We start from the raw sequence: 21340 nt of genomic DNA on the forward strand, positions 1-21340 counted from the left end.
TGCCTTGGTGGCTCATTCAGTTAAGCATTGGACTCTTGGTTTTGGCTCAGGTCATAATGTCCTGGGTCGTGAGATCGAGGCCTGCGATGGGCTCTGGGCTCAGCAGGGAGTCTGCTTGAGAGTCTCACCCTCTCCCTCTGCCCCTCCCCTCACTTGCTTACTTTCTCTCTCTCTTTCTAAAATAACTGTAAAATATTTTTTCAAAAAGATTCCTATACTTGCAAATATGGGAATAATTTAACATTTGATGAGACATTGAATCCAGAATGATTGCTGTTCAGATACCAAGGGGCGGGGATATAATGAGAATCCATTTATAGGAGAAGGTTTTAAAGGTACCTATGTGAGACTCCTCACTGAGGCGCAGACCCTGCACTGGGTCTCTCCGTAGCAGGGTCAACCTTCTTTGGCATTTCTGGTCTTCCCCAGCTCCTGACTCCACAAATCTTTAGCAGCAAGGCTAGATGGGAATTCATACCGCCCCATCTTATGCTGCACAGAAGCTCCTCCGTGAGACACCCGAGGATCAGTCCCAGTGTTAAGCAAGGAGACTCTGTGGCCCTGGTTACTGTCGTGGCCTAGACTAGAGACCAGTTCCATTCATTGCACTAGGGAACAACCCTCCTGGTTACACGCCACCGTGGATATGTTTGATGGTGTCATCTGAGAGAGACGAATAGTGGACAGCTGCTTTATCTCTTGGAAACGCCACAAAGGAAGGAAATTTCAGAGCTTGGAGAGAAAGCACATGTAATTGCTTCTTACGAGAACTATTACCATGGAAACAGCACTTCTGTCGTCCGTCTGGAAGAAAGCTGTTGTCAGGTGTTAGAGGGACGTCCGGCGGACCTAATGGCTGCCCTAATTCTGGGCTTAGGAAGGATTTCACTTTTTAAAAATGATGCTCGCTGTACATTTGTTCCTATCCCAAGGGGACCAGAGCCTTGATAGTAATTGGGCAAATATAAAGTCAGTATTACTGTAGTGTGACTGTCAGAGCTCTGGCTTGGGAATCGGCAATCTGGAGATTCCCAATGATTTGGCTTCTGATGGTATGAAGTCACTTAGTTTTTGTGCCTTCTGGTAATGATAATAACAAATTATTGATTGATTGCTTACTATGAGCCAGACATTTTGCTAAATGCTCTATATGCAGTATTTCATTGATTCATCTTAACAATGCTAAGATAAATATATTCTCCCCCATTTTATGGGGGGTGAGGGCATAGGCCTACAAAAGTTAGATACTTCCCAAAAGTGCAGTGCTGATTAGTGGTAGAAGCCGGATTTCATCCCAAGTGACTGTGGCCTTAGAACTCACTTGTATGTTCCAGCCCTCGATGTGTGAGCTAAAGGAGAATTTAAGGAGTATCTTGTAGTAGTGATCAATGTGAGGGACTGTGGGCCCCTCTACCTTTCATGCCAGGATCACTTATTCTCAGACTAAAGATATATTTACCAGAAAAATTGATCTCAAAAAGCAAGAATTTGTGTTTTTTTTTTTTTTTGTAGAAATATGCACGTAGAAATTGAAGACAAGGGAAAAGACAAGGCCTATTTCTTTTTCTTTTTTTTTTTTTTTTCATCTCAAAATTAGGTTTACTCAAACCCTTGTCTAGTAGACAAAAAGGTGTGCTGACTTTTAGGTCTATACCTATTTATTAGATTATTTTCAGTATCTACTATACTATATAAGATGCACAGCTTCATAAGAATACCACAAGGAAGATGGAACAGCAAGCAAAAAATACACTTTTAAGAATCAAAGTAATATTAGAACCAGACTGAGATATGAAATAGATGTTAGTACTATCAGATGCAAAAGTATACAGTTTTCACTGATTAATTTTATTCATATTTATGTACAAAATAATATCAATATTACTCAAATTATTTCTTAAAATAGAGGAAGAAACATTTCCCCACCTCCATTATGTGAAGCTAGTATTACAATAATATCGCAACCAAATAAAGTAATCATAAAAAATAAACGATGGAAATATATCCTTCATGAAATGGACAGTCTTTAACAAAATATTAGAAAACTGAATACAGCAAATACATATGCACAAATATAACAAAGAAATGTAATTCATTATGTCAAGTTTGGATTTATCTAAGCAATGACAAGGCCTATTTCTAAAAGAAAAAATAAAGGTTATGTATCACAGAGTTTTAAAAAGCATTCCTGCTGAGGATATCCATGAAGAGGTGTGTTATTCTCTCCATATTTGTCCTTATTAAAGCATTTGGTGGTCATGCATATCTATAGATGAGTTCGAAAGGAGACAAAACAAAGGGGAAAAAACTTCATTCTGTGAGCTTGACCTGCTGGTGGCAGCAACGGATCACAGCAACTGTCCCTTATTGCATTAGGAATTCCAGGCACATCTTAAAGCACAGAGCTTCCTGTTTTTATAAGATTTCAAATCACAGGCTGCTGTTATGATAGCCATAAAAATTGGCGAATCATTCTAGCTATCAATATGACTGACAGGATTATATTCCAGAACATTTTATATTACCCGAGTTTTACCTTCATTTTTTTCCCCATGGGTTAGCAGGGGGTGGGTAGAAGAGGTAAAAGGGGGTGGATATTAAATTATTAATTAAATGAGAAGTGAGCAAGCCTTTTAAAAACTGATGGAATGGGACGCCTGAGTGGCTCAGCAGTTGAGCCTTGGCCTTCGGCCCAGGTTGTGACCCTGGGGTCCCGGGATCGAGTCCCACGTCAGGCTCCCTGCATGGAGCCTGCTTCTCCCTCTGCCTGTGTCTCTGCCTCTCTCTCTGTGTCTCTCATGAAAAAATAAACATTTAAAAATATTTTAAAAACCCTGATGAACCAGACCACTGAAGTCAGTAACACCACCTTAGTTATTAAGGGTTTTGTTGTAAAATGAAGATAGGGTCTAATAAACTGACTTTTGTACAGGATGAAAGATTTGCTGTTTTATTGAGAATGTTTTGAGACCTCCAATAATGATTTTTCAGTGTTTCTCCATAAACATTATTTAGGGATTCTTTGACTCTCGGATGGCTTTAAAAACACGGAAACATTCATGTTTGTTCCCTAAGAACGAGAAGATAAACGGATGCTTTGGTTTTTCTATGTCTGCTGCAGAGATGCTCACAAAGAGAAACTGAACATGTTTGCAGTTTCTGAGCCTCCGCGGAGGCCAGCCTCAGGTCCTCGGCCGGAGCTGCCTCCCCTCCTCGTCCTCAGGCCCAGGTGTGCGAGGTTCCCCTGCACGGAGAAGCTTGCCTGGGACCCGGGACGGTGCTTCCTCTTCGGGTGGCTTTGCCCTGGAGGCGTCCCTACCGCTGAGCTGGTTTCTGGTCCCAGCGCTGCCCTGCGAGGAGGAAGAGCTGGAAGAGCCACCTTCTTACCCGACCTGAGTGCGCAGGCGGCGCGGGCTCCTCTGCTGCAAGGAACAGGCGCCGAGGCCGGAGGGCGTGAGCACCTCGTGGGCAGAGCATCTGCACCAACCGGGTCTCGCTGAAGCCATTTGACAGGAAAAATGCATCCACCTGGCATTTCAGGCTGAGCTCTCGGTCATTCCTATACCTGGCGATGTTGGTGGCACCAAGCAAGCGCTCAATACGTGGGAGGGAGATGAAGAAATGAACGAAAAGGCAAATAATCTAATACAAGAAACTCCCTTCACTTCTTCAGTAAAGTGCTCTCTGTCTCATTTGTTTATTCGTTCCTTTTCCATACATTGTTTGAAAACATGATATTCTAGGTTTTTGGTTGAGCACCTGGATTCAGAGATGCTGATTTTCATTTCTGCGGGTTCTGTCGTACGTAATTTTGGTGTGAGCAGAGTGTGGCATCTAAGTTTTAGGACATAGTAGGCCAGCTGTAAAGACCCAATCCGTTCTTTCTCCACTGATGTGCCATATCACCCATATCCTGTAGGTTTATTTCTGGGCTTCTTACGTTTTATTTTTAATTACTATGTATTTACAAAATTTATTGGTATTTAGTAGAGCAAATTTCCCTATAGTACTCTTCTTTCTCAATATTTCATAGGTTAGTCTATATCAATTATTTTTCTGGATGAGCTAAAATCGTTTTGCCAGTTGGTTTGGGGGGAAAATGACATATTTACAGTATTTGTTCAGGAATACAGGCTGTCTTGCTAGATAGTTGTCTTTTATGTTCCTAGGAAATGTGTTGTTTTCTTTGTGTGGAAGAAGACACTAAACATCGCTGGCTCCCCTAACAGTGCCTCTGTCTGCTCAGTCCTCACTCCTTGCAGCGGCCTTCCTAACCCTGCTATTTAAGTAGCACGTCCCCCTGCCTCCCCACAGCTCTTTATTTTGCTTTGTTTTTCTTTAAAGTACTTACTCTCTGACATAAATATTGGTTTTACATTGTATATGATCTTTCTCCCCTGGTAGAAAGTAAGCTTTGTGTGGGAGGAGACTGGATGTCCCAATCCCTGCTGTATCTTCAGCTCCCAACACTGCCTGGCACATTCTAGTACGAATGTTTGTTTGGCTAAATTGTACCTACCACCCATCCCTTTCCAATTTTAGCATTTTGCCATATTTGTTACAGATTTGCTTTTATTTATTTTTTAAAATATTTATTTGAAAGAGAGAGAGAGAGAGCATGAGTGGGGCAGGGGCAGAGGGAGAGGAAGACTTCCCGCTGAGCAAGGAGCCTGATGCGGGACTTGAACCCAGGACCTTGAGATCATGACCTGAGCCCAAGGCAGATGCTTAACCCACTGAGCCACCCAGACGCCCGTTACAGATTTGCTTTTAAAGAAATAAAACCATGTAGAGTTGAAGTCTGCTTTGTATTTATGCCCAATCCTCTTCTTCTTCTTCTCTCTTTGAGTTGAAATTCAAAGTTTTTTTTTTAAAAAAAACTTAATCTTCAGTACGTTTGCTTCACATTTATGTAATGTAAACACTATAGAACGATTTGCTCTTATTTTCTATTAAAGTATAGTTGACTCACAATGTTACATTAGTTTCAGCTGTGTTTGCTCTTATCTGTTTTCATTTCATGGAGAATGTGTACATAAGCGCAAGTAAATGCATATATGCGTATGACTACGTATGCATACATATGCTTACAAATTGTTTTTTTTTTTCCCTCAGCATCACATTTTAGGGATATACCCTTGCTGATGTATTCATCTCTAGTTTTTTTTTTTCATTTTAATATTGGGTTAGTGAAATACAATTTGTTTATCTATTCTCCTATTGGTGAACTTTTGGGTTGTTGCCAGTTTTTCTGCAATTACGTACATCGCTGCGCTGAGAATACTAGTACATGTTGGAAGTGGATTGGCTGTGCATCTTTATCCTTATTAGACGTTGCCAAATGGCTCTTTATTTTTTTTAATTTTTTTTATTTTTTTATTTTTTGCCAAATGGCTCTTTAGAGTGGCGGTACCCCAACAAGGTATGAGAACTTTTCTCGCTCCACGTCCTTGCCAACACTTAGTGCAGAGGGATGGTCCTGGTGTGCGTAGGCTGCCACAGCAAGCTGCCTTGGAGTGCGCGGCTGCTAAACAACACATTTGTTTCTCACTGTTCTGGAGGCTGCAAGTCTGAGATCAGAGTGCAAGCATGATCAGTTTCCAGCAAAGGTCCCCTCTGGGGTTGTGGACTACTGACTCCTTGTAGTATCCTCCCATGGTGGACAGCAGAGAACTCTCTGGGGTCTCTTTGATAAGGGCACTAATCCCATTCGTGAGGGCTCCACCCTCATGACCCGATCACCTCTCAAAGGCTCCACCCCTCACTGGGGGCTGGGATTTCCATGTGTGAATTTTAGGGGATGGAAACGTTCAGCTAATAGATAGACTTTGAAGTTTCCAATGTTACGAGTTTTATTTATTTTATTTTTAAAAATATTTTATTTATTTATTCATTAGAGAGAGAGAGAGAGAGAGAGAGAGAGAAAGAGAGAGGCAGAGACACAGGCAAAGGGAGAAGCAGGCTCCATGCAGGACTTGATCCTGGGACTCCAGGATCACACCCTGGGCCAAAGGCAGGCACTAAACCGCTGAGCCACCCAGGAATCCCCATGTTACAAGTTTTAACTAAAATCTTTTATTTTTTATTTTTCCTGATTCCCAATCAGGATAGGTATATTTTCATGTGTGAAGTAAGATGCTTGGATTTCCTCTTCTGTAAATTGCCTGCTCATTTATGTTGTCCATGCCCTTGTTTTTCTTTATTTTACTGATAGATAAGACTTTAAATATTTAGGTTGACTTAATTATTAGTATTTATTTAATAATATTTAATATTTTAGGTGGTTACTAGTCCTTTGTCAATTGTATGAGTTACAAATGTATCTTATTCCAGCAATTTGTATTTATTTATATATATATAGAATTCTAAAAATTTTTTTAAAAGATTTTATTTATTCATGATAGAGAGAGAGAGAGAGGCAGAGACAGGCAGAGGGAGAAGCAGGCTTCATGCCGGGAACCCAACACAGGACTCGATCCCAGGACTCTAGAATCACGCCCTGGGCCAAAGGCAGGCGCCGAACTGCTGAGCCACCCAGGGATCCCTGAATTCTTAAATTTTAATGTAGCCAAACATATGTATATTTTCTTTTTGGGTATGTGATTTTTTTGTTTGTTTGCTTATGTGCTCATTTATTGAAGAAATTATTTCTTGCCCTGAAGTCATAAGGGGTTTTACATTTTCTTCTAAAAGTTTTATGTTTTACTATTTAAGTCTAATTCATCTGGAATTTATTTTTGCAAGTAATATGTGATGGGAACCCATATGTATTTTTTCTGCTCGCATAATTAATTGGTCCCAATAATTATGAACAAATTCATCCCTTCCAACTGGAGTGTAATGTCACACATACCACAGTTGCATGCATAAGTTCCACATTTTGTGTCGTTTTATATTAGCCTAACCCTGAAGAAGCATCACATTCTCTTAATCAGTGTGAATTGGTAATTAAGTCTTGACATATGAAGGGAAAGCCTCACCTGTTAGGCTTAAAGTTTGCACCGGCTTGTTCTTGATGTTTTGCTCTTTTCCACGATTTTAGTTTTAGCTTGTAAAGTTTCAGAGGCGTATTGACATTGTTCTTTGATTACTCTTTCTCTTTTGAGTCTATTTTAATAGTAATACACATGTATTATGAAACAACAGAAAATAATATCACCCCGGAAAACTACTATACACCTGTATATTTTCTTGGATTCTGTTTTCTACACTAAATCTTAATTTTCTAATAACAGGCCCGGTTATCTCTTCTTGGCTGGGACAGTTTCTTCTCCGTACTCCCCTTTCCACTCTTGTCCCTTGACCCCCTTTCTTTTCTTCTTCCTGCTTCAACCTTTGAACATCTTCTAATAGCTCAGGCCCACCACGCGTTGTGAATTATAATCCCAGTTTACAGCTATTTACATAGAGATTTTTCTAAAAGTAGCCCACATTGATCTCCATCCCCAAATCTTAGTAGTTGAAACCATGATGTGATGTTTGTTCTTTTGAGCTGACATATGATGTAATCTTTCTGCCTAGTCTTATTTAGCCTGTCTTTTTTCAAATCTGAAGTGAAACAATGTCAGTGGTTCTGAGATACCCGACATCGAGGGTGGGTGTTTATTCATTTTCTCTGTTCAAGAAGGGAAGTTTCTCCATACCCTGAGATGCTATAATCCTGTTTTTCTCTTTGTTAGTAAACCTGCTAGCTGGACACGCCCATAAAATGCCAGAGAAAAGCTTAAAACTTCTACTTTGCTTAAAGCGTCGATGGGGTCATTTCGTGTTCTAGGAGGTTCTGTCCAAGTCAGTGTTAGTATCTTCTCCCTCCAGTAAATTAAAAAAAAAAAAAAAAAAAAAAAAGCAAAAAAAAAGCAATTTTAACTGATGTTTGTAGTGTACTTTATAATGTGGATAAAATCCATGGAAACCTGGAAACATAAACAAGTTTCAGCAAGATGTTTCTAGAGAAACACCAAATTTGAATTTTTTTTGGGAGGGGGGTGCTCTGCTGGAGATGAACTCTTCTGCTGGCGCTGCTGAGAACTCTCTGTGCTCTGATCATCAGATTGGCTCAGCTTCGTTCCCTCTCAGAGAGGATTTTGGTGTCTCCCTTGGAATGGATTCCACTGTAGCCAGAAGAGAATCCAGTTTTCTCCTTCTTGTCGCATTGCCACATTGTGTTCCTTCACCACTGACTCAGGTCGGAAATTTTAGAGTTCTGTGCCATCCACCCCATTTTGAGAAGCCCTGCCATGCCCCGAGGCCATGGGCAAAACTCCCGGTCAACAGAGACCTTTTATTGGACTTCCAAGCTAGCAGAGCTGATGGACGATACCCGTGTGAAGACCTTTGTTGGTTCTTAGGACTGGAGGGACCCCTCCCAGGAATAAAAACACTGGATTTGAATGTAACAGTATTTCTTTCACCAGACTAGGACTCAGCTTCTGTGTATACAACATTTTCTTTTTAAAATTGGGAAATACTTTAAAATATACAAAGAAAGTATACGGTACAACATTGTAATAACTACGTCTGCACATCTCCTACAACTTTATGCGGTCATCACATCTTGCTGTGTTTGCTTAAATCTTTCTTCATTAAGAAGTAAAACCTAACAAATGTAGTAAACCCTCTTCTGACCTCTTCCCAGAAAGAATTAATATCCTGGATTTTGTACTTACCATCCCCCCTACATATTTTTATACTTTGACCATACATGTATTTGTCCATAAAGTTTTTTATACCATTGCTTTACAGGCTGTAAAACTTTATATAACTTTATATCCATGTAATCTTTCTACTCTGTATATTAAAAAAAGTTATGCATGCCAACACAAGTAGCACTAGTTTTTCATTTTAATTGCTTTAATTGCTGAGGATTATTCAATTGTGCGAATATACCACAATTCATTATTTCTCCTATTGATGGATATTTAGATTGTTTCCTCCTTTTTTTTTCTCTAGTATAAGCAAGCTCCCAAATTTATTTTTGTGCACTTAATGCAGTGAAAGCACTAAAGCTTTAGTGTTTTCCTTTTTACATTTAAGTACTTAATCTACCTGAAATGTATTTTCATACGTGCTGCTTAAGAGGGATCTGATTTTTCTTTTTTCCTTTATGGATCACCATTTATTCCAGCACCATTTACTGACTGGTTGATTCTCTTCCCATGGTTTTTCAGTGTTATCTTTGACAAATACCAAGTTTTTGTATTTGTTTCTGTTCAGAGGCTCTCTGTTACCTCTCACTGATATAGTTGGCTACCCCTGCAGCACACTCATGCTATATTAATTACTATAGCTTAATGTCCAAATGTGTTCTTCTTCAAAAATGCATTGGCCATTTTTTTTTAGCTTTTTTGCATTTACATATAAATTTGAGAATTAGCTTGTGAAGTGGCAACAAAGAACATTGTTGGTATTTTGCCTTTGCACCATTTTGAGAGATTCATTTTGAGAGACTTGCTCTCTTGGTTATATTGGGACTCCCCATCTATGGGCATCACATACTTCTCCATTTATTTATTCCTTCAATAATGTCTTGTGACTTTTCTTCCATAAAAATATTGCACATAAATTGTAGATTTAGCTCTTGGCACCAGATGGTATTTATTGTTTGTGAAAGACATGATGTTAGAAATTACTTTTTGTTACTTGTTTTTTTGCTGTTGCCTAGAAAAGTAGTTGATCTGTGCCTGTTGATCTTGTATGCCAATAACTTGTTGAATTCTAATAGTTTACAGTTCTCTGGGGTTATTTATGTTGATATATTATCCATGAGTAATGACAGTTTTGTTACTCATTTGTAGATTTTATATAGTTTTTTGTTTTGTTTTACTGTGTTAGCAAGGTCTTCCAGTATAGCATTGGATAGAATCAGTGATAGTGGGCATCCTTGACTTCTACTTTAAAGAGAATGGATCTAAAAAAAAAAAAAAATGGATCTAACATTTGCCATTGAGTGAGATATGTGCTGTAGGTATTTGGTTGATTCCCATTCTCAGATTAAGGATATTCTTTTCTTATTAATACAATCTTTGAAAAAAAACTATGAATGTATTTTCAGCTATAGCAAATGCTTTTTCTACAACTACTGAAAGCATCACATAATTTTCTTTGCTTTGTTAATGAGGTAAATTATATTAATACATTTTATAGCCCGCCTCATCCGTATGGCGGCTGCGAGTCTCGGCTGCAGGCCCTGGGGCTCGCTCCTCGGGTTGCTGGGGCTGGTGTCGGCCGCGGCCGCCGCCTGGGATCTGACTTCGCTGCATTGCCACTTCGGCGCCTTCTGCGAATGTGACTTCCAGCCCGACTTTCAGGGTCTGGAGTGTGACCTGGCCCAGCACCTGGCCGGCCAGCACTTGGCCAAGGCACTGGTAGTGAAGGCACTGAAGGCCTTCGTGCAGGACCCAGCACCTACCAAGCCACTGGTCCTCTCCCTGCATGGCTGGACAGGCACCGGCAAGTCCTATATCAGCTCCCTGCTGGCTCACTACCTCTTCCGGGGTGGCCTCCACAGCCCCCACGTACACCACTTCTCCCCCGTCATCCACTTCCCTCACGCCAGCCACCTGGAGCGCTACAAGAAGGAGCTTAAGAGCTGGGTCCAGGGGAACCTCACAGCCTGCAGCCGCTCCCTGTTCCTCTTTGACGAGATGGACAAGCTGGCCCCAGGCCTGATGGAAGTCCTGCGACCTTTCCTGGGCTCCTCCTGGGTTGTGTTCGGGACCAACTATCGCAAAGCTATCTTCATCTTCATCAGCAACACTGGCGGTGAGCAGATCAACCAGGTGGTACTGGAGGCGTGGCGCAGCCGCCGGGATCGGGAGGAGATCCGCCTGCAGGAGCTGGAGCTGGTCATTTCCCAGGCTGTGCTGGACAACCCACACCATGGCTTCTGGCGCTCCGGCATCATGGAAGAGCACCTCCTGGACGTCCTGGTGCCCTTTCTGCCACTGCAGCGGCACCATGTGCGACACTGTGTGCTCAACGAGCTGGCCCAGCTGGGCCTGGAGCCGAGGGAAGAGGTCATCCAGGCTGTGCTGGACAGCACCACCTTCTTCCCCGAGAAAGAGCAGCTCTTTTCCTCCAACGGCTGCAAGACCGTGGCTTCCAGAATTGCCTTCTTTCTCTGACTCTCCATATGGCGTCCTTGCCCTCCTCTGCCTGGCCAGGCTGTGCAGGAAAGCCAGGGGCCTCCTTGGTAGGGACCCTTTTCCTGACCCTCTTGGGGAGCAAGACCCAGAGCCCAAAGCGAAGATGAGGAGGCATCTTGGCCTTTGCTTCCTTCCCTACGGAACCACTGGTGACCCCAGAACTTCAGTGAGCCTTGACCTTGCCCTCAGCCTAAGCCTTCTTAAGATGTGAATTGTAACTCAGGGACTATGGTTCATGGCTGCTCTCTCCCTCTTCTGTCTGTGACTCTCGGCCCCTTGCTCTGGCACCATCTTCTCAACCCTCCACACCCCATGTCCCTCCATACCCCGTGTCCCAGTACCGGAAAGCCAAGCCGAGACTTCTCAGTCTTTGTGAATATAGAGATTCCCGCTTAGGCCTGGTTTTTAAGGTTTTTAATTTTATAACAGAACAAATACAATAAACTTAGCCGTGGGACCAGAGGAAAAAAAAAATACATTTTATAATATTATACCATGTTTGTATCCCTAAAATAAGCATAGTTTAGTCAAGAAAAATATATTTAAGTATTCAGATTTTAAAGATTTTATTTTTTATTTATTTTTGCGGAGGAGGGGCAGAGAATGAGGGAGAGAATCTTAAACAGACTCCACGCTGAGTGTGGAGCCCCATGCAGGGTTTCACCTCACTGCCCTGAGATCATGACCTGGGCCGAAATCTAGAGTTGTTGCTTAACTGACTGAGCCACCTAGGTGCCCCTATATGTGTTCAGATTTTAAGAACATTTTTTAAGACTTTTGCATTTATGTTCATAGATGAGATTTGTCATATTCTCACATAGTTTTGGTATAATGGTTACATTAGCTTCATTAAATGAGCTGTAGAATTTGTCATATTTTTTTCTATGCTCTGGAACATAAGATTGAGATTGCATGTTCTTTGAGTATTTATTTGCTAGAACTTGCCTGTAAAACTCTTTAGGTTTGGTGTTTATGGCACACACGTGTGTGCATGTGTGAGTGTTCAAGAAAGGTAGATTTTTTTTAAACATTGAAACACTTTCTTTAATGGTTTTTGGTTTATTTAGGTTTAGAAAATTTTTCCATCAGTCAATTTTGATATTTTTCTACAAATATTTTTTCAAATATATATCATTTTCAAATAATTGGCATAAAGTTTTATATTTCTTATGCTTTTTAGTATCTATTTCCTCTGTAGTTCTGTCCCCTTTTTCATTCCTAGTATGTTTGCTTTTTTCTTTTTTTCCTAATAAACCTTGCCACAGTCTATTTTTTTAAAGATTTATTTATTTTAAAGAGAGAGTGTGTGAGCAAGGGGAGGGGCAGAGGGAGAGGAAGAGAGAGAATCCTCAGACTCCTCACTGAGTGTGGAGCCTTAAGTGAGGCTCGATCCTAGGACCTTGAGATCTTGACCTAAGCCAAAACCAAGAGTTGGATGCCCAACTGACTGAGCCACCTGGGTGCCCCTTGTTTATTTTATTAGTCTTAAAAAAAAAAAAACCCAGAAACTCAACATTTGGTTTTATTGTTTATACTATTAACTTCTTGTTTTCTGATTCATTAATTTCTGTTCTTATTTTACTTCTTATTCCTTATTTTTCTTTGGGCTTGCTCTGTTTTTTTTTTTTTTAACCTTTTAAGTTGAATATTTGTCCATTTGTTTTCAGTATTTCTTCTTTTTAAGGCAAACATGTGTAAGACTTCTCAAAGGAGAAATGACCCCAAATACCAGGCTCACCTTCTGGAGCTCTTTCTCCTGGATCTTGGGTGTGTCAGTCTTCACAGCTTCTTTAAACCATCTCCACCTGGTTCAAGAGACTTACTTTGTTGAGGTATATTTTTGAAGTTGTTGTAAATATTGCTGAGGTAATTATTGAGGTATAATCCACATACAGTAAACTGCATATATGTAAAATGTATATTTTTAAAAAATATTTTATTCATTTATTCATGAGAGACACACAGAGAGAGGCAGAGACACAGGCAGAGGGAGAAGCAGGCTCCATGCACAGAGCCCGATATGGGACTCGATCCCAGGACCCCAGGATCTTGCCCTGGGCCGAAGGAGGCACTAAACCACTGAGCCACCCGGGCCACCCTGTAAAATGTACATTTTGATATATGTATATAACCATGAAACCGTTACCAAAATCAAAATAATAAACATATTTATCACTCTGAAAAGTTTCCTTGTGTCCCTTGGTAATCCCTCCTTCCCTACCCTCTGGCCCATCCCAACTCCCCATCTTTAGGCAACCACTAATCCACCTCTGTCACTCTAAACTAGTTTGCATTTTCAAGAACTTTATATAAATGAGAACATGGACAAATTTACTTTTTTTTTTTTATTCTTTCAGCATAATTAAGATTTATCTGTGTTGTTACATGTATCAATAGTTCATTCCTTTTTAAAACTGAGCAGTACTCCATTTTATATATATTTATCCATTCATCTGTTGATAGGCATCAGATTGTTTCCAGTTTGGGGCTCTTGCAAATAAACTGCTATGAATATTTATGTAAAGTCTTTTGTGTGGACATATACTGTTATTGCTCTTGGGCAAATACTTAGGCAAGGAGTAGCTGGGTGTTGTGGTAGGGGTGTGTTTAAAAATATTTTGCGTTGTTGTTCTCAGCAGGATAGTTAGCTGCATTACCTAAGTTATATTACAAGAAGTAGAAGTTCCCTGTTTTTTTTTTTCTTGTGTGTTTGTGGCTTCTTTTTTTTTTTTTTTATCTCCTCCTCCTCCTCCTTCTTTCTTCTTCTTCTTTCTTCTTATTCCACTAGAATTTCTTTTGGTGTAAGGAGTGAGATATCTAACTTATTTTTCCTTAGATGGCTAGTCAATTGTCCCAACACCATTCATCCCATACATTTGGCAGTAATGTAAATAAATTGATACTGAAAGTATACTTTCATCAGAATACTGGAAGAAGATTTGGAAATCTTGTTAACCAAAATAAGCAGAAACAGAGGTTTGTGGGGTGTTTGGAAAGGAAACAGGGAAGTGAACCATTCCCAAATGAAACATTAATTATAGTTATTTTGAGGATATTTTTTTACCGTACTTAATCGAAGAGCAGAAAACAAAAGACATTTTAACCTCAAATATTTATCTCAGACAATAACTTTATGTAGTCTGTACTTTTTCCTCAATAACAATTATGAAATTTAAGAAAACAAAGTTGTTATTTTGTATTTTAATCATGTTAGTTAGATGTGAAATGAGGATACAAAATGAAATAGTCTTTCAAGTAGACCAGTGTGAAAATGTATAAAACACAGACTTGCTGCAATTCTTTTATGTGATTCATAGTTTAGAAACAAACATTTCTCTTTTTTTGATTTCCTGATAATTTCCCAAGTTAAGATAAATCATCCATGAAGTGGCAAAACTTGCATTTCTCCACTGGAAAAAGAAGCTGCTACTGTTAATTCTTTTAGATTTGATTCTCAATATATGTGAACTTTTTGATTATCATATTAATAAAGATAATTCTTGAATATTGTTATTTTTGTTTGCAACCTTCTTATAATTACTAAAGAAGAATAACTCTTGCTCAAGAACTGTGGATTGTACCTGGGATTTAAATATTTAACATTTTCATAAGAACATGAGCTTAATACAATGCATGATTTGTGCAAAATATGAATTTGTTTTTAAGGCGATTACATGAATTCATTTCAAATATTGCGAACTCTGTTATAAATTTTTTTTCTGTATGACTTCTCTAAGCTTTAAGCTATCTTAATCCAAAAGAATTTTAATTTATTCATTTAGCTAGCATTTGTTTACTCATTTATCCAATAGATGTTCACTGATACTGTAAATGAGGCCTAGGCACTATGGTAGATATTGAGGATACGGTGTGGTACAAACACAGACAAGGTCTCTCATCCTATGGCCTGTGTGTTCTAGTGGGATAAACAGACAATAAACAAAATTCACAAGTAAGATAGTTGCAGTTAATGATAGATACTGTGAAGAAAATTAATTGTGTAAGATGAGGAAAAATGACTGAGGTGGGCAGCATATAAGAGCATGGCTCCCTAATACGTACTGAGGACCAGTGCCGGGCCCTTCGGACTATGTGAATCCAAAAAGGGTGCCTAGGATGGGCTTTGGAGAAGGCTAGACCCAGGTTAAATCCCAGGTCTGCCTGGAGGCAGGTTTGTCATGAGTTAATTCAGCCTCAGAGCCCCTCCCTTGCTTAGGCTTTGTGAGTGAAGGGAGTTGCAGAGTGTTCTAGATGGTGAGGGAAAGCCAGCAGCAACCAGGACATGTTTTCTTTATAAGCCTTCCAGGGGAATTGTCTAAATCTATTTCAGAAGAAAGGGACTTGCATATCTAAGAGTTAAATAATTAGGAGTGGTTGCTGTTTTATTCTGAATATTCACTTTCATTCTTCTTTTGTATTTCTACAGTTGAATTCTATTTTTTTAAGAGCCTCCCTCCTCCAACTTGGATAAGATTTCAGCCTTATAAAACTTGGGTTTGCTCCTGTCTTGGCCATTGTCTATCCGTGTGACTCTCCGTAGGCTATTGAAATTCACTGTGCTTCAGTTTCCTTGTTTGTAAAATGGGAATAGTGCCTAAATCATCAGGTTGTGTGAGGATGAAATGAAATTAAATAATATTTTAAATGTTATGCACAACATCTGGCACATGGTAGTTACATTATAAGTGGTTATTAAGCTATGAAGTCATAATAATCTATTATTATTATAAATTATATTATAATTATAAGCCCTCAAAGGATTTCTAATTCTGGTGGAGAAACAAAATCAACAGACATAGGTCCATAAGACACTTGTATACAGAACAGTATGGAGGTTAAAGATGTGGGCTCTATAGTCAAGTAAACCTATGTAAATCCTAGTTCTGTGACTTATTTGCTGTGTGACTTTAAGCCAGTCACTTAAATTCTCTAAGCCTCAGGTTCCTCATTAGTAAAATGGGGATAATATTGGTGCATGGAAAATCTTTAATAATATTGAAGTATTTAAATTAGAGAAATTCTCTCATATAAACACAGGAGACTTTCATGAGGATGTCTGTTGCTTCTCTGTTTGCAATGGAGGAAAATTGGGAACAACCCAATATTTTAAACAAGTTGTATTACTCATAAAATGGAATAGACAGGAATTAAAATGAAAAAATTAGATCTATGGTTTTAATAGTAATAAACCTAAAAGCATAATACTAAGAAAAAACAAAGAATATTATGAACAGTGATGGCATTCATGTTAAATTTTAAAAACTCTCATAAAATATTACCATACATTGTTTATGAATACATGCTTCGATTATCTATTGCTTTGTAACAGAACCCCCTAGAATTTATGGCTTAAGTCAACAAAAAATTGTTTTTGGCCTAAAATTTTGCAATTTGGGCTCAACTCAGCTGGATAGTTTTGCTGGTTTTACTAGCCACTTGGTGTCTGGCAGGTCATCTGGAGCTGGGGGTCAGTGGCACCCAGGGCAGCTGGATTTTTCTCTTTTTCCTGCAGTTTTAGGACTTCTCATTCCTCTGTAGCCTTTACGTGTGGACTCTACATATGGTCTCTCACATAAGCTGCATTTCTTACATGGCAGGTCAGGGATCCCAAAAGTACCAAAGTAGAAGCAGCCATGAATTTTTAAAGTCTAGGCATGGAACTGGCCCAGGTCAGTCCCACCACTCACAGACCAGCTCAAGCTCTAGGGAGGGTGTCTATTGAATGGGGTGAAATTCAGGAGGTGTGGCTCATTAGAGGCAGCTAATGTAATAGAGCACCACTGTGTGTGTGTGTTTGAGTGTGAGTGTATGTATAATGAACATAAACTATGTAGTCAGGATACATACAAATTTATGATATTAGTTGGTAATGGCTAGGAAGGTAGAGTAATGGGACTGGGAAAAAAAGAACTTCCAGTATGCCTATAACACTGTATTTCTCTAAAACTTAATCTGAAATAAACATGGCAGGTATTATAACCTTTTGTACTCTTTTTTTTTTTAATTTTTTTTATTTATTTATGATAGTCACACAGAGAGAGAGAGAGAGAGGCAGAGACACAGGCAGAGGGAGAAGCAGGCTCCATGCACTGGGACCCCGACGTGGGATTCGATCCCGGGTCTCCAGGATCGCGCCCTGGGCCAAAGGTAGGCGCGAAACCGCTGCGCCACCCAGGGATCCCTGTACTCTTTTTTAAAAATGAAAAAGTTCAATGAACTGTGTTATTAATATATAGGGAGGTTTAGTGAATTCAGTAAAGTTGCCATAAAGTTGCATAAAATCAATGTACAGATATCTGTTGCATTTCTATTCACCAATAATGAAGCAGCAAAAGAGAAATTAAGAAAACAAATCCCATTTACAATTGCACCTAAAATAAATAGATACCTAGGAGTAAATCTAACCAAAGAGGTGAAAGCTATACTCTGAAAATTTTAAGATACTGATGAAAGAAATTGAAGACAACACAAAGAAATGGAAAGACAGTCCATGCTCATGGATTGAAAGGACAAATATTGTTAAAATGTCTGTGCTACCCAAAGCAATCTGCACATTGAATGGAATCCCTATCAAAATACTGATAGCATTTTTCACAGAACTAGAGCAAACAATCCTAAAATTTGTGTGGAACTACAAAAGACCCTGAATAGCCAAAGCAATCTTGAAAAAGAAAAGCAGAACTAGAGGCATCACAATTTCAGACTTCAAGTTATATTACAAAGCTGCAGAAATCAAAACACTATGGTACTGGCACAAAAACAGACACATAGATCAATGGAACAGAATAGAAAATTCAGACCATAAATCCACAACTATATGGTCAATTAATCTTTGACAAAGCAGGAAGGGATATCTAATGGGAAAAAAAGACAATCTCTTCAACAAATGATGTTGAGAAAACTGGACAGCTATATGCAAAAGAATGAAACTAGGCCACTTTCTTACACCATACATAAAAATGAATTCAAAATGGATTAAAGACCACCACCACCACCACCACCAACAACAACAACAACAAAAAAACAAGAAAAAAACCCAAATGGATTAAAGACCTAAATGTGGGACCTAAAACCATAAAAATCCTAGAAGAGAGCATAGGCAATAATTTCCCTGACATTGGCCATAGCAACTTTTTTCTAGATAGGTCCCTGAGGCAAGGGAAACAAAAACTTTTGGGATTACATCAAAATAAAAAGCTTCTGCACAGCAAAGAGAGCAAACTAAAAAGCAACCTACAGAATGGGATAAGATATTTGCAAATGACATGTCCAAGCGCTAGTATCCAAAATATATAAAGAACGGATTCAACTCAACACTCAAAAAACAAATAACCCAATGCAAAAATGGGCAGAAGACATGAACAGACATTTCTCCAAAGGAGACATACAGATGGCCAACAGACACACGAAAAGATGCTCTTCATCACTTATTATCAGAGAAATGCAAATAAAAACAACCATGAGATATCACCTCACACATGTCAGAATGGCTAGAAACATAATACAAGAAATAACAGACATTTGTGGGGATGTGGAGAAAAAGGAAGCCTTGTTTACTGTTGGTGGGGATGCAAACTGGAGCAGCCACTGTGGAAAACAATATGGAGGTTCCTCAAAAGGTTTCTCAAAATAGAGCTACCTTATAGTCCAGCAATCACACTGTGGGATATTTACCCAACGAATACAAGAACACTAATTCAAAGGAATACGCTCACCTCTCTATTTATAGCAGCATTATTTACAATAGCCGAGATATGGAAGCAGCCCAAGAGTCCATCCACTGATGAGTGGATAAAGAAGATGTGAGATATATATATACATATAATATTACTCAGCTACAAAAAGAATGAGATTTTGCCATTTGCAATGACATGGATAGAGCTAGAGATAATGCTAAATGAAATAAGTCAGAGAAAGACAAATATATGTTTTACTCATGTGGAATTTAAGAAATAAAAGAAAAACAAGCAAAGGGAAAAAGATAAGAGAGGGATTGAGAAAGCAAGCAAGAAACAGACTCTTAATTCTAGAAGAGCAAACTGATTATTACTAGAGGGAAGGTGGGTGGGGGGATGGGTTAAATAGGTGGTGGGGACTAAGGAGGGTGGTGATTCGCACTGGGTGATGCGTGGAAGTGTTGAGTCACTGTATTGGACACCTGAAAGTAATGCAACACTGTATGTTAACTAACTGGAATTAAAATAAAAACTTAAAAAGTACTATATATATACATATACATATATATATATACATATATATATATATATATATTATGGAGGTTTAGGTTAAGAGCTCAATAATCCGGCATGCTTTGTTTCTAGGAACAATGTTTTTCCTTCTTACCAAGGCCTTTGCATAGTAGCCCATGTCCTCTGATTAGCACAGAAATAGGCAACCTCAAGGTCAAAGATTTAAATATGCTGATTGGATGTAGCTTCGTAAACGGTATGATACTGAATGTTGAGTTTTATAGTGTGATGAAAGCAAACGTGCTTATAATTATTCAGCTCACCCAAGACTTCCCCATATCATTGGAGAACAGCACAGAGTGGACTAAATGACAGACCGTGCACGAGGCTGTTACAAATATGAAGGTCAACACGGGCTACAAACAGCAAAAAAGCTTCGGGAGGATGTGTGACGTGAATTAGACCTTGGCCATTGGGTAGGTTTGGACAAGTGGATCAGATGGCTCAGGCTTCAAGGCGTCAGAGGAGAGGGGAAATGTTCTAGAAGAGTGAGAACCCAAATATAAGAGGTTGGGTAGGGGAAGATATGGAAGTCCTTAAGAAGAGCCTCAGTGAAGTGTCGAAGGGTCGTAAGCATTTTAACAATAACATAAAATTTGAAATTTCATTTAAATGAAAAACCGTATTTGTATTGAAAGATGTCGTTATATTTTGTCTCTGTTACTAGTTAATTTTATATTCCAGCTGGCTAAGCCTTTGGCCCCGAAGTGACAAAATAGAGAAAGCAATTATCTGCTGTTGGCACTGAACCCTTGGGTCACAAGTCTGGGAAGTGACTTAGTCAGTCATGACTTGCCCAAACAATTAAGGCTGGGGCTGACTCATTAATGACCTGTTTTATGAATAAAGGATTATTCAACTAACAGAAGGGGAATACTTCCTAGATGATAGAAACCAGCTTAATAGGCCTTGGGTAGCCCTGGGTGTTGGGGCAAGAGCTGCCCACGGAAGTGGGGTGTACACTGCACTCCGGGCAGCTGTAGACAGTAGATACTGCACTGAAACTTGTGCCCGTATGGCTGGACAGGGGAATGAGAAACCTCAATAATGAAACGGAGGAAGTTTTAAAAATATTTAATACTGAACAAAAAAACCCATTCCTCTAAGAAGAGAGTTTCACGTAACTGCTCTGTTTAGGCGATTTGAGTCAATGGCCTCCTGCCAACATGAGCCTGGGGCAGTCTTGGGGCAGCCATGATCTAGCACCCCCTTAAAGAACGGACGAGCAGGGAACAGGGCAACAGGGCGGGTCGTTACGAACAACTTCAGGAGCCAAGTGCCAGGACCAGGGGCAGGTTAGAGGCCGGGAGAGGCCAGCAGGCAGAGGGGGGCACATCAGGTACCTGGCCAGGTCCAACATCAGGTATCTGGCGCATCAGGTATTGCCACAGATTGTGTTACCGGGGGGAGAAAGCTGGTCCCTGGTGACTCCGCTCAGTTTGTGTGTTGATCCACCTTGGCTGACAAAGCCTGGGTTCTGTTTGTTTCTGTTCCACAACGGCTAGCGCATGGGTGTTCGCTGTAGAAATGCTAGCAGGATGCACGAAGTTCTTCTCTTGAGATGAAAAGATTTTCAATCCCCTGGTCCCTTCCTTTCTGCTCCCTTCCCTTCCCTTCTCTCTCCTCACCATAAGTGTAATAAAGACGGTGGACCTTCTTCGAAAGCCGTATACGGAGTTTGCATGTGGTGGACCCTAATTACACATCCACAGGAACGAAATTAAAACGTCATGATAAGTTTTGGATATAAGATCAATGGAAAACTGTGGCATTAAATACACAACTTAAGTCAACGATCTCTAAACATTTTTGGCTGTATATAGTTTTTGAATATGCACCCTTACTATGTGGAGTTGATTTATTTGTGCGCTGTATACCGCTTATTTTATTTGCACTATTTACTACTTTATTTATTTGTCCTATTTACTCCTGTACTAATTGAATTGA

The 21340-nt window shown here is 39.6% G+C and overlaps 2 protein-coding genes across 4 annotated transcripts in view; both read left to right on the forward strand.

Annotated features, from left to right (window-relative positions):
- RAD54B (RAD54 homolog B) overlaps nucleotides 1-4799 on the forward strand; it is a 100898-nt gene extending 96099 nt beyond the window's left edge. The window contains exon 15 of the mRNA XM_077876235.1: nucleotides 3122-4799. Within this exon, the coding sequence (XP_077732361.1) occupies nucleotides 3122-3144 (23 nt within the window). The 3' untranslated portion in view covers nucleotides 3145-4799. The remainder of the gene's footprint in view (nucleotides 1-3121) is intronic.
- A 5350-nt stretch (nucleotides 4800-10149) lies between these two features.
- LOC144300313 (torsin-2A-like) lies at nucleotides 10150-11618 on the forward strand. 3 transcript variants are annotated; one of them, XM_077876243.1, is made up of 2 exons: nucleotides 10150-10750; nucleotides 10879-11618. In XM_077876243.1, exons 1-2 carry the CDS (start codon nucleotides 10158-10160, stop codon nucleotides 11249-11251), a joined length of 966 nt encoding a protein of 321 aa, XP_077732369.1. In that variant the 5' UTR covers nucleotides 10150-10157; the 3' UTR covers nucleotides 11252-11618. The 3 variants fall into 3 exon arrangements, with proteins under 3 accessions (XP_077732369.1, XP_077732366.1, XP_077732368.1); XM_077876242.1 differs by having other exon boundaries at nucleotides 10173-10308; nucleotides 10575-11618; XM_077876240.1 differs by having other exon boundaries at nucleotides 10150-11618.
- The last annotated feature ends 9722 nt before the right edge of the window (nucleotides 11619-21340 follow it).

The sequence above is a fragment of the Canis aureus genome, chromosome 28, assembly GCF_053574225.1.
Source record: "Canis aureus isolate CA01 chromosome 28, VMU_Caureus_v.1.0, whole genome shotgun sequence".
Classification (NCBI taxonomy): Eukaryota; Metazoa; Chordata; class Mammalia; order Carnivora; family Canidae; genus Canis; species Canis aureus.

Excerpts from the sequence above, each read along its gene's own strand:
- LOC144300313 (XM_077876240.1), top strand. The coding sequence starts at position 10,158 with ATGGCGGCTGCGAGTCTCGGCTGCAGGCCCTGGGGCTCGCTCCTCGGG.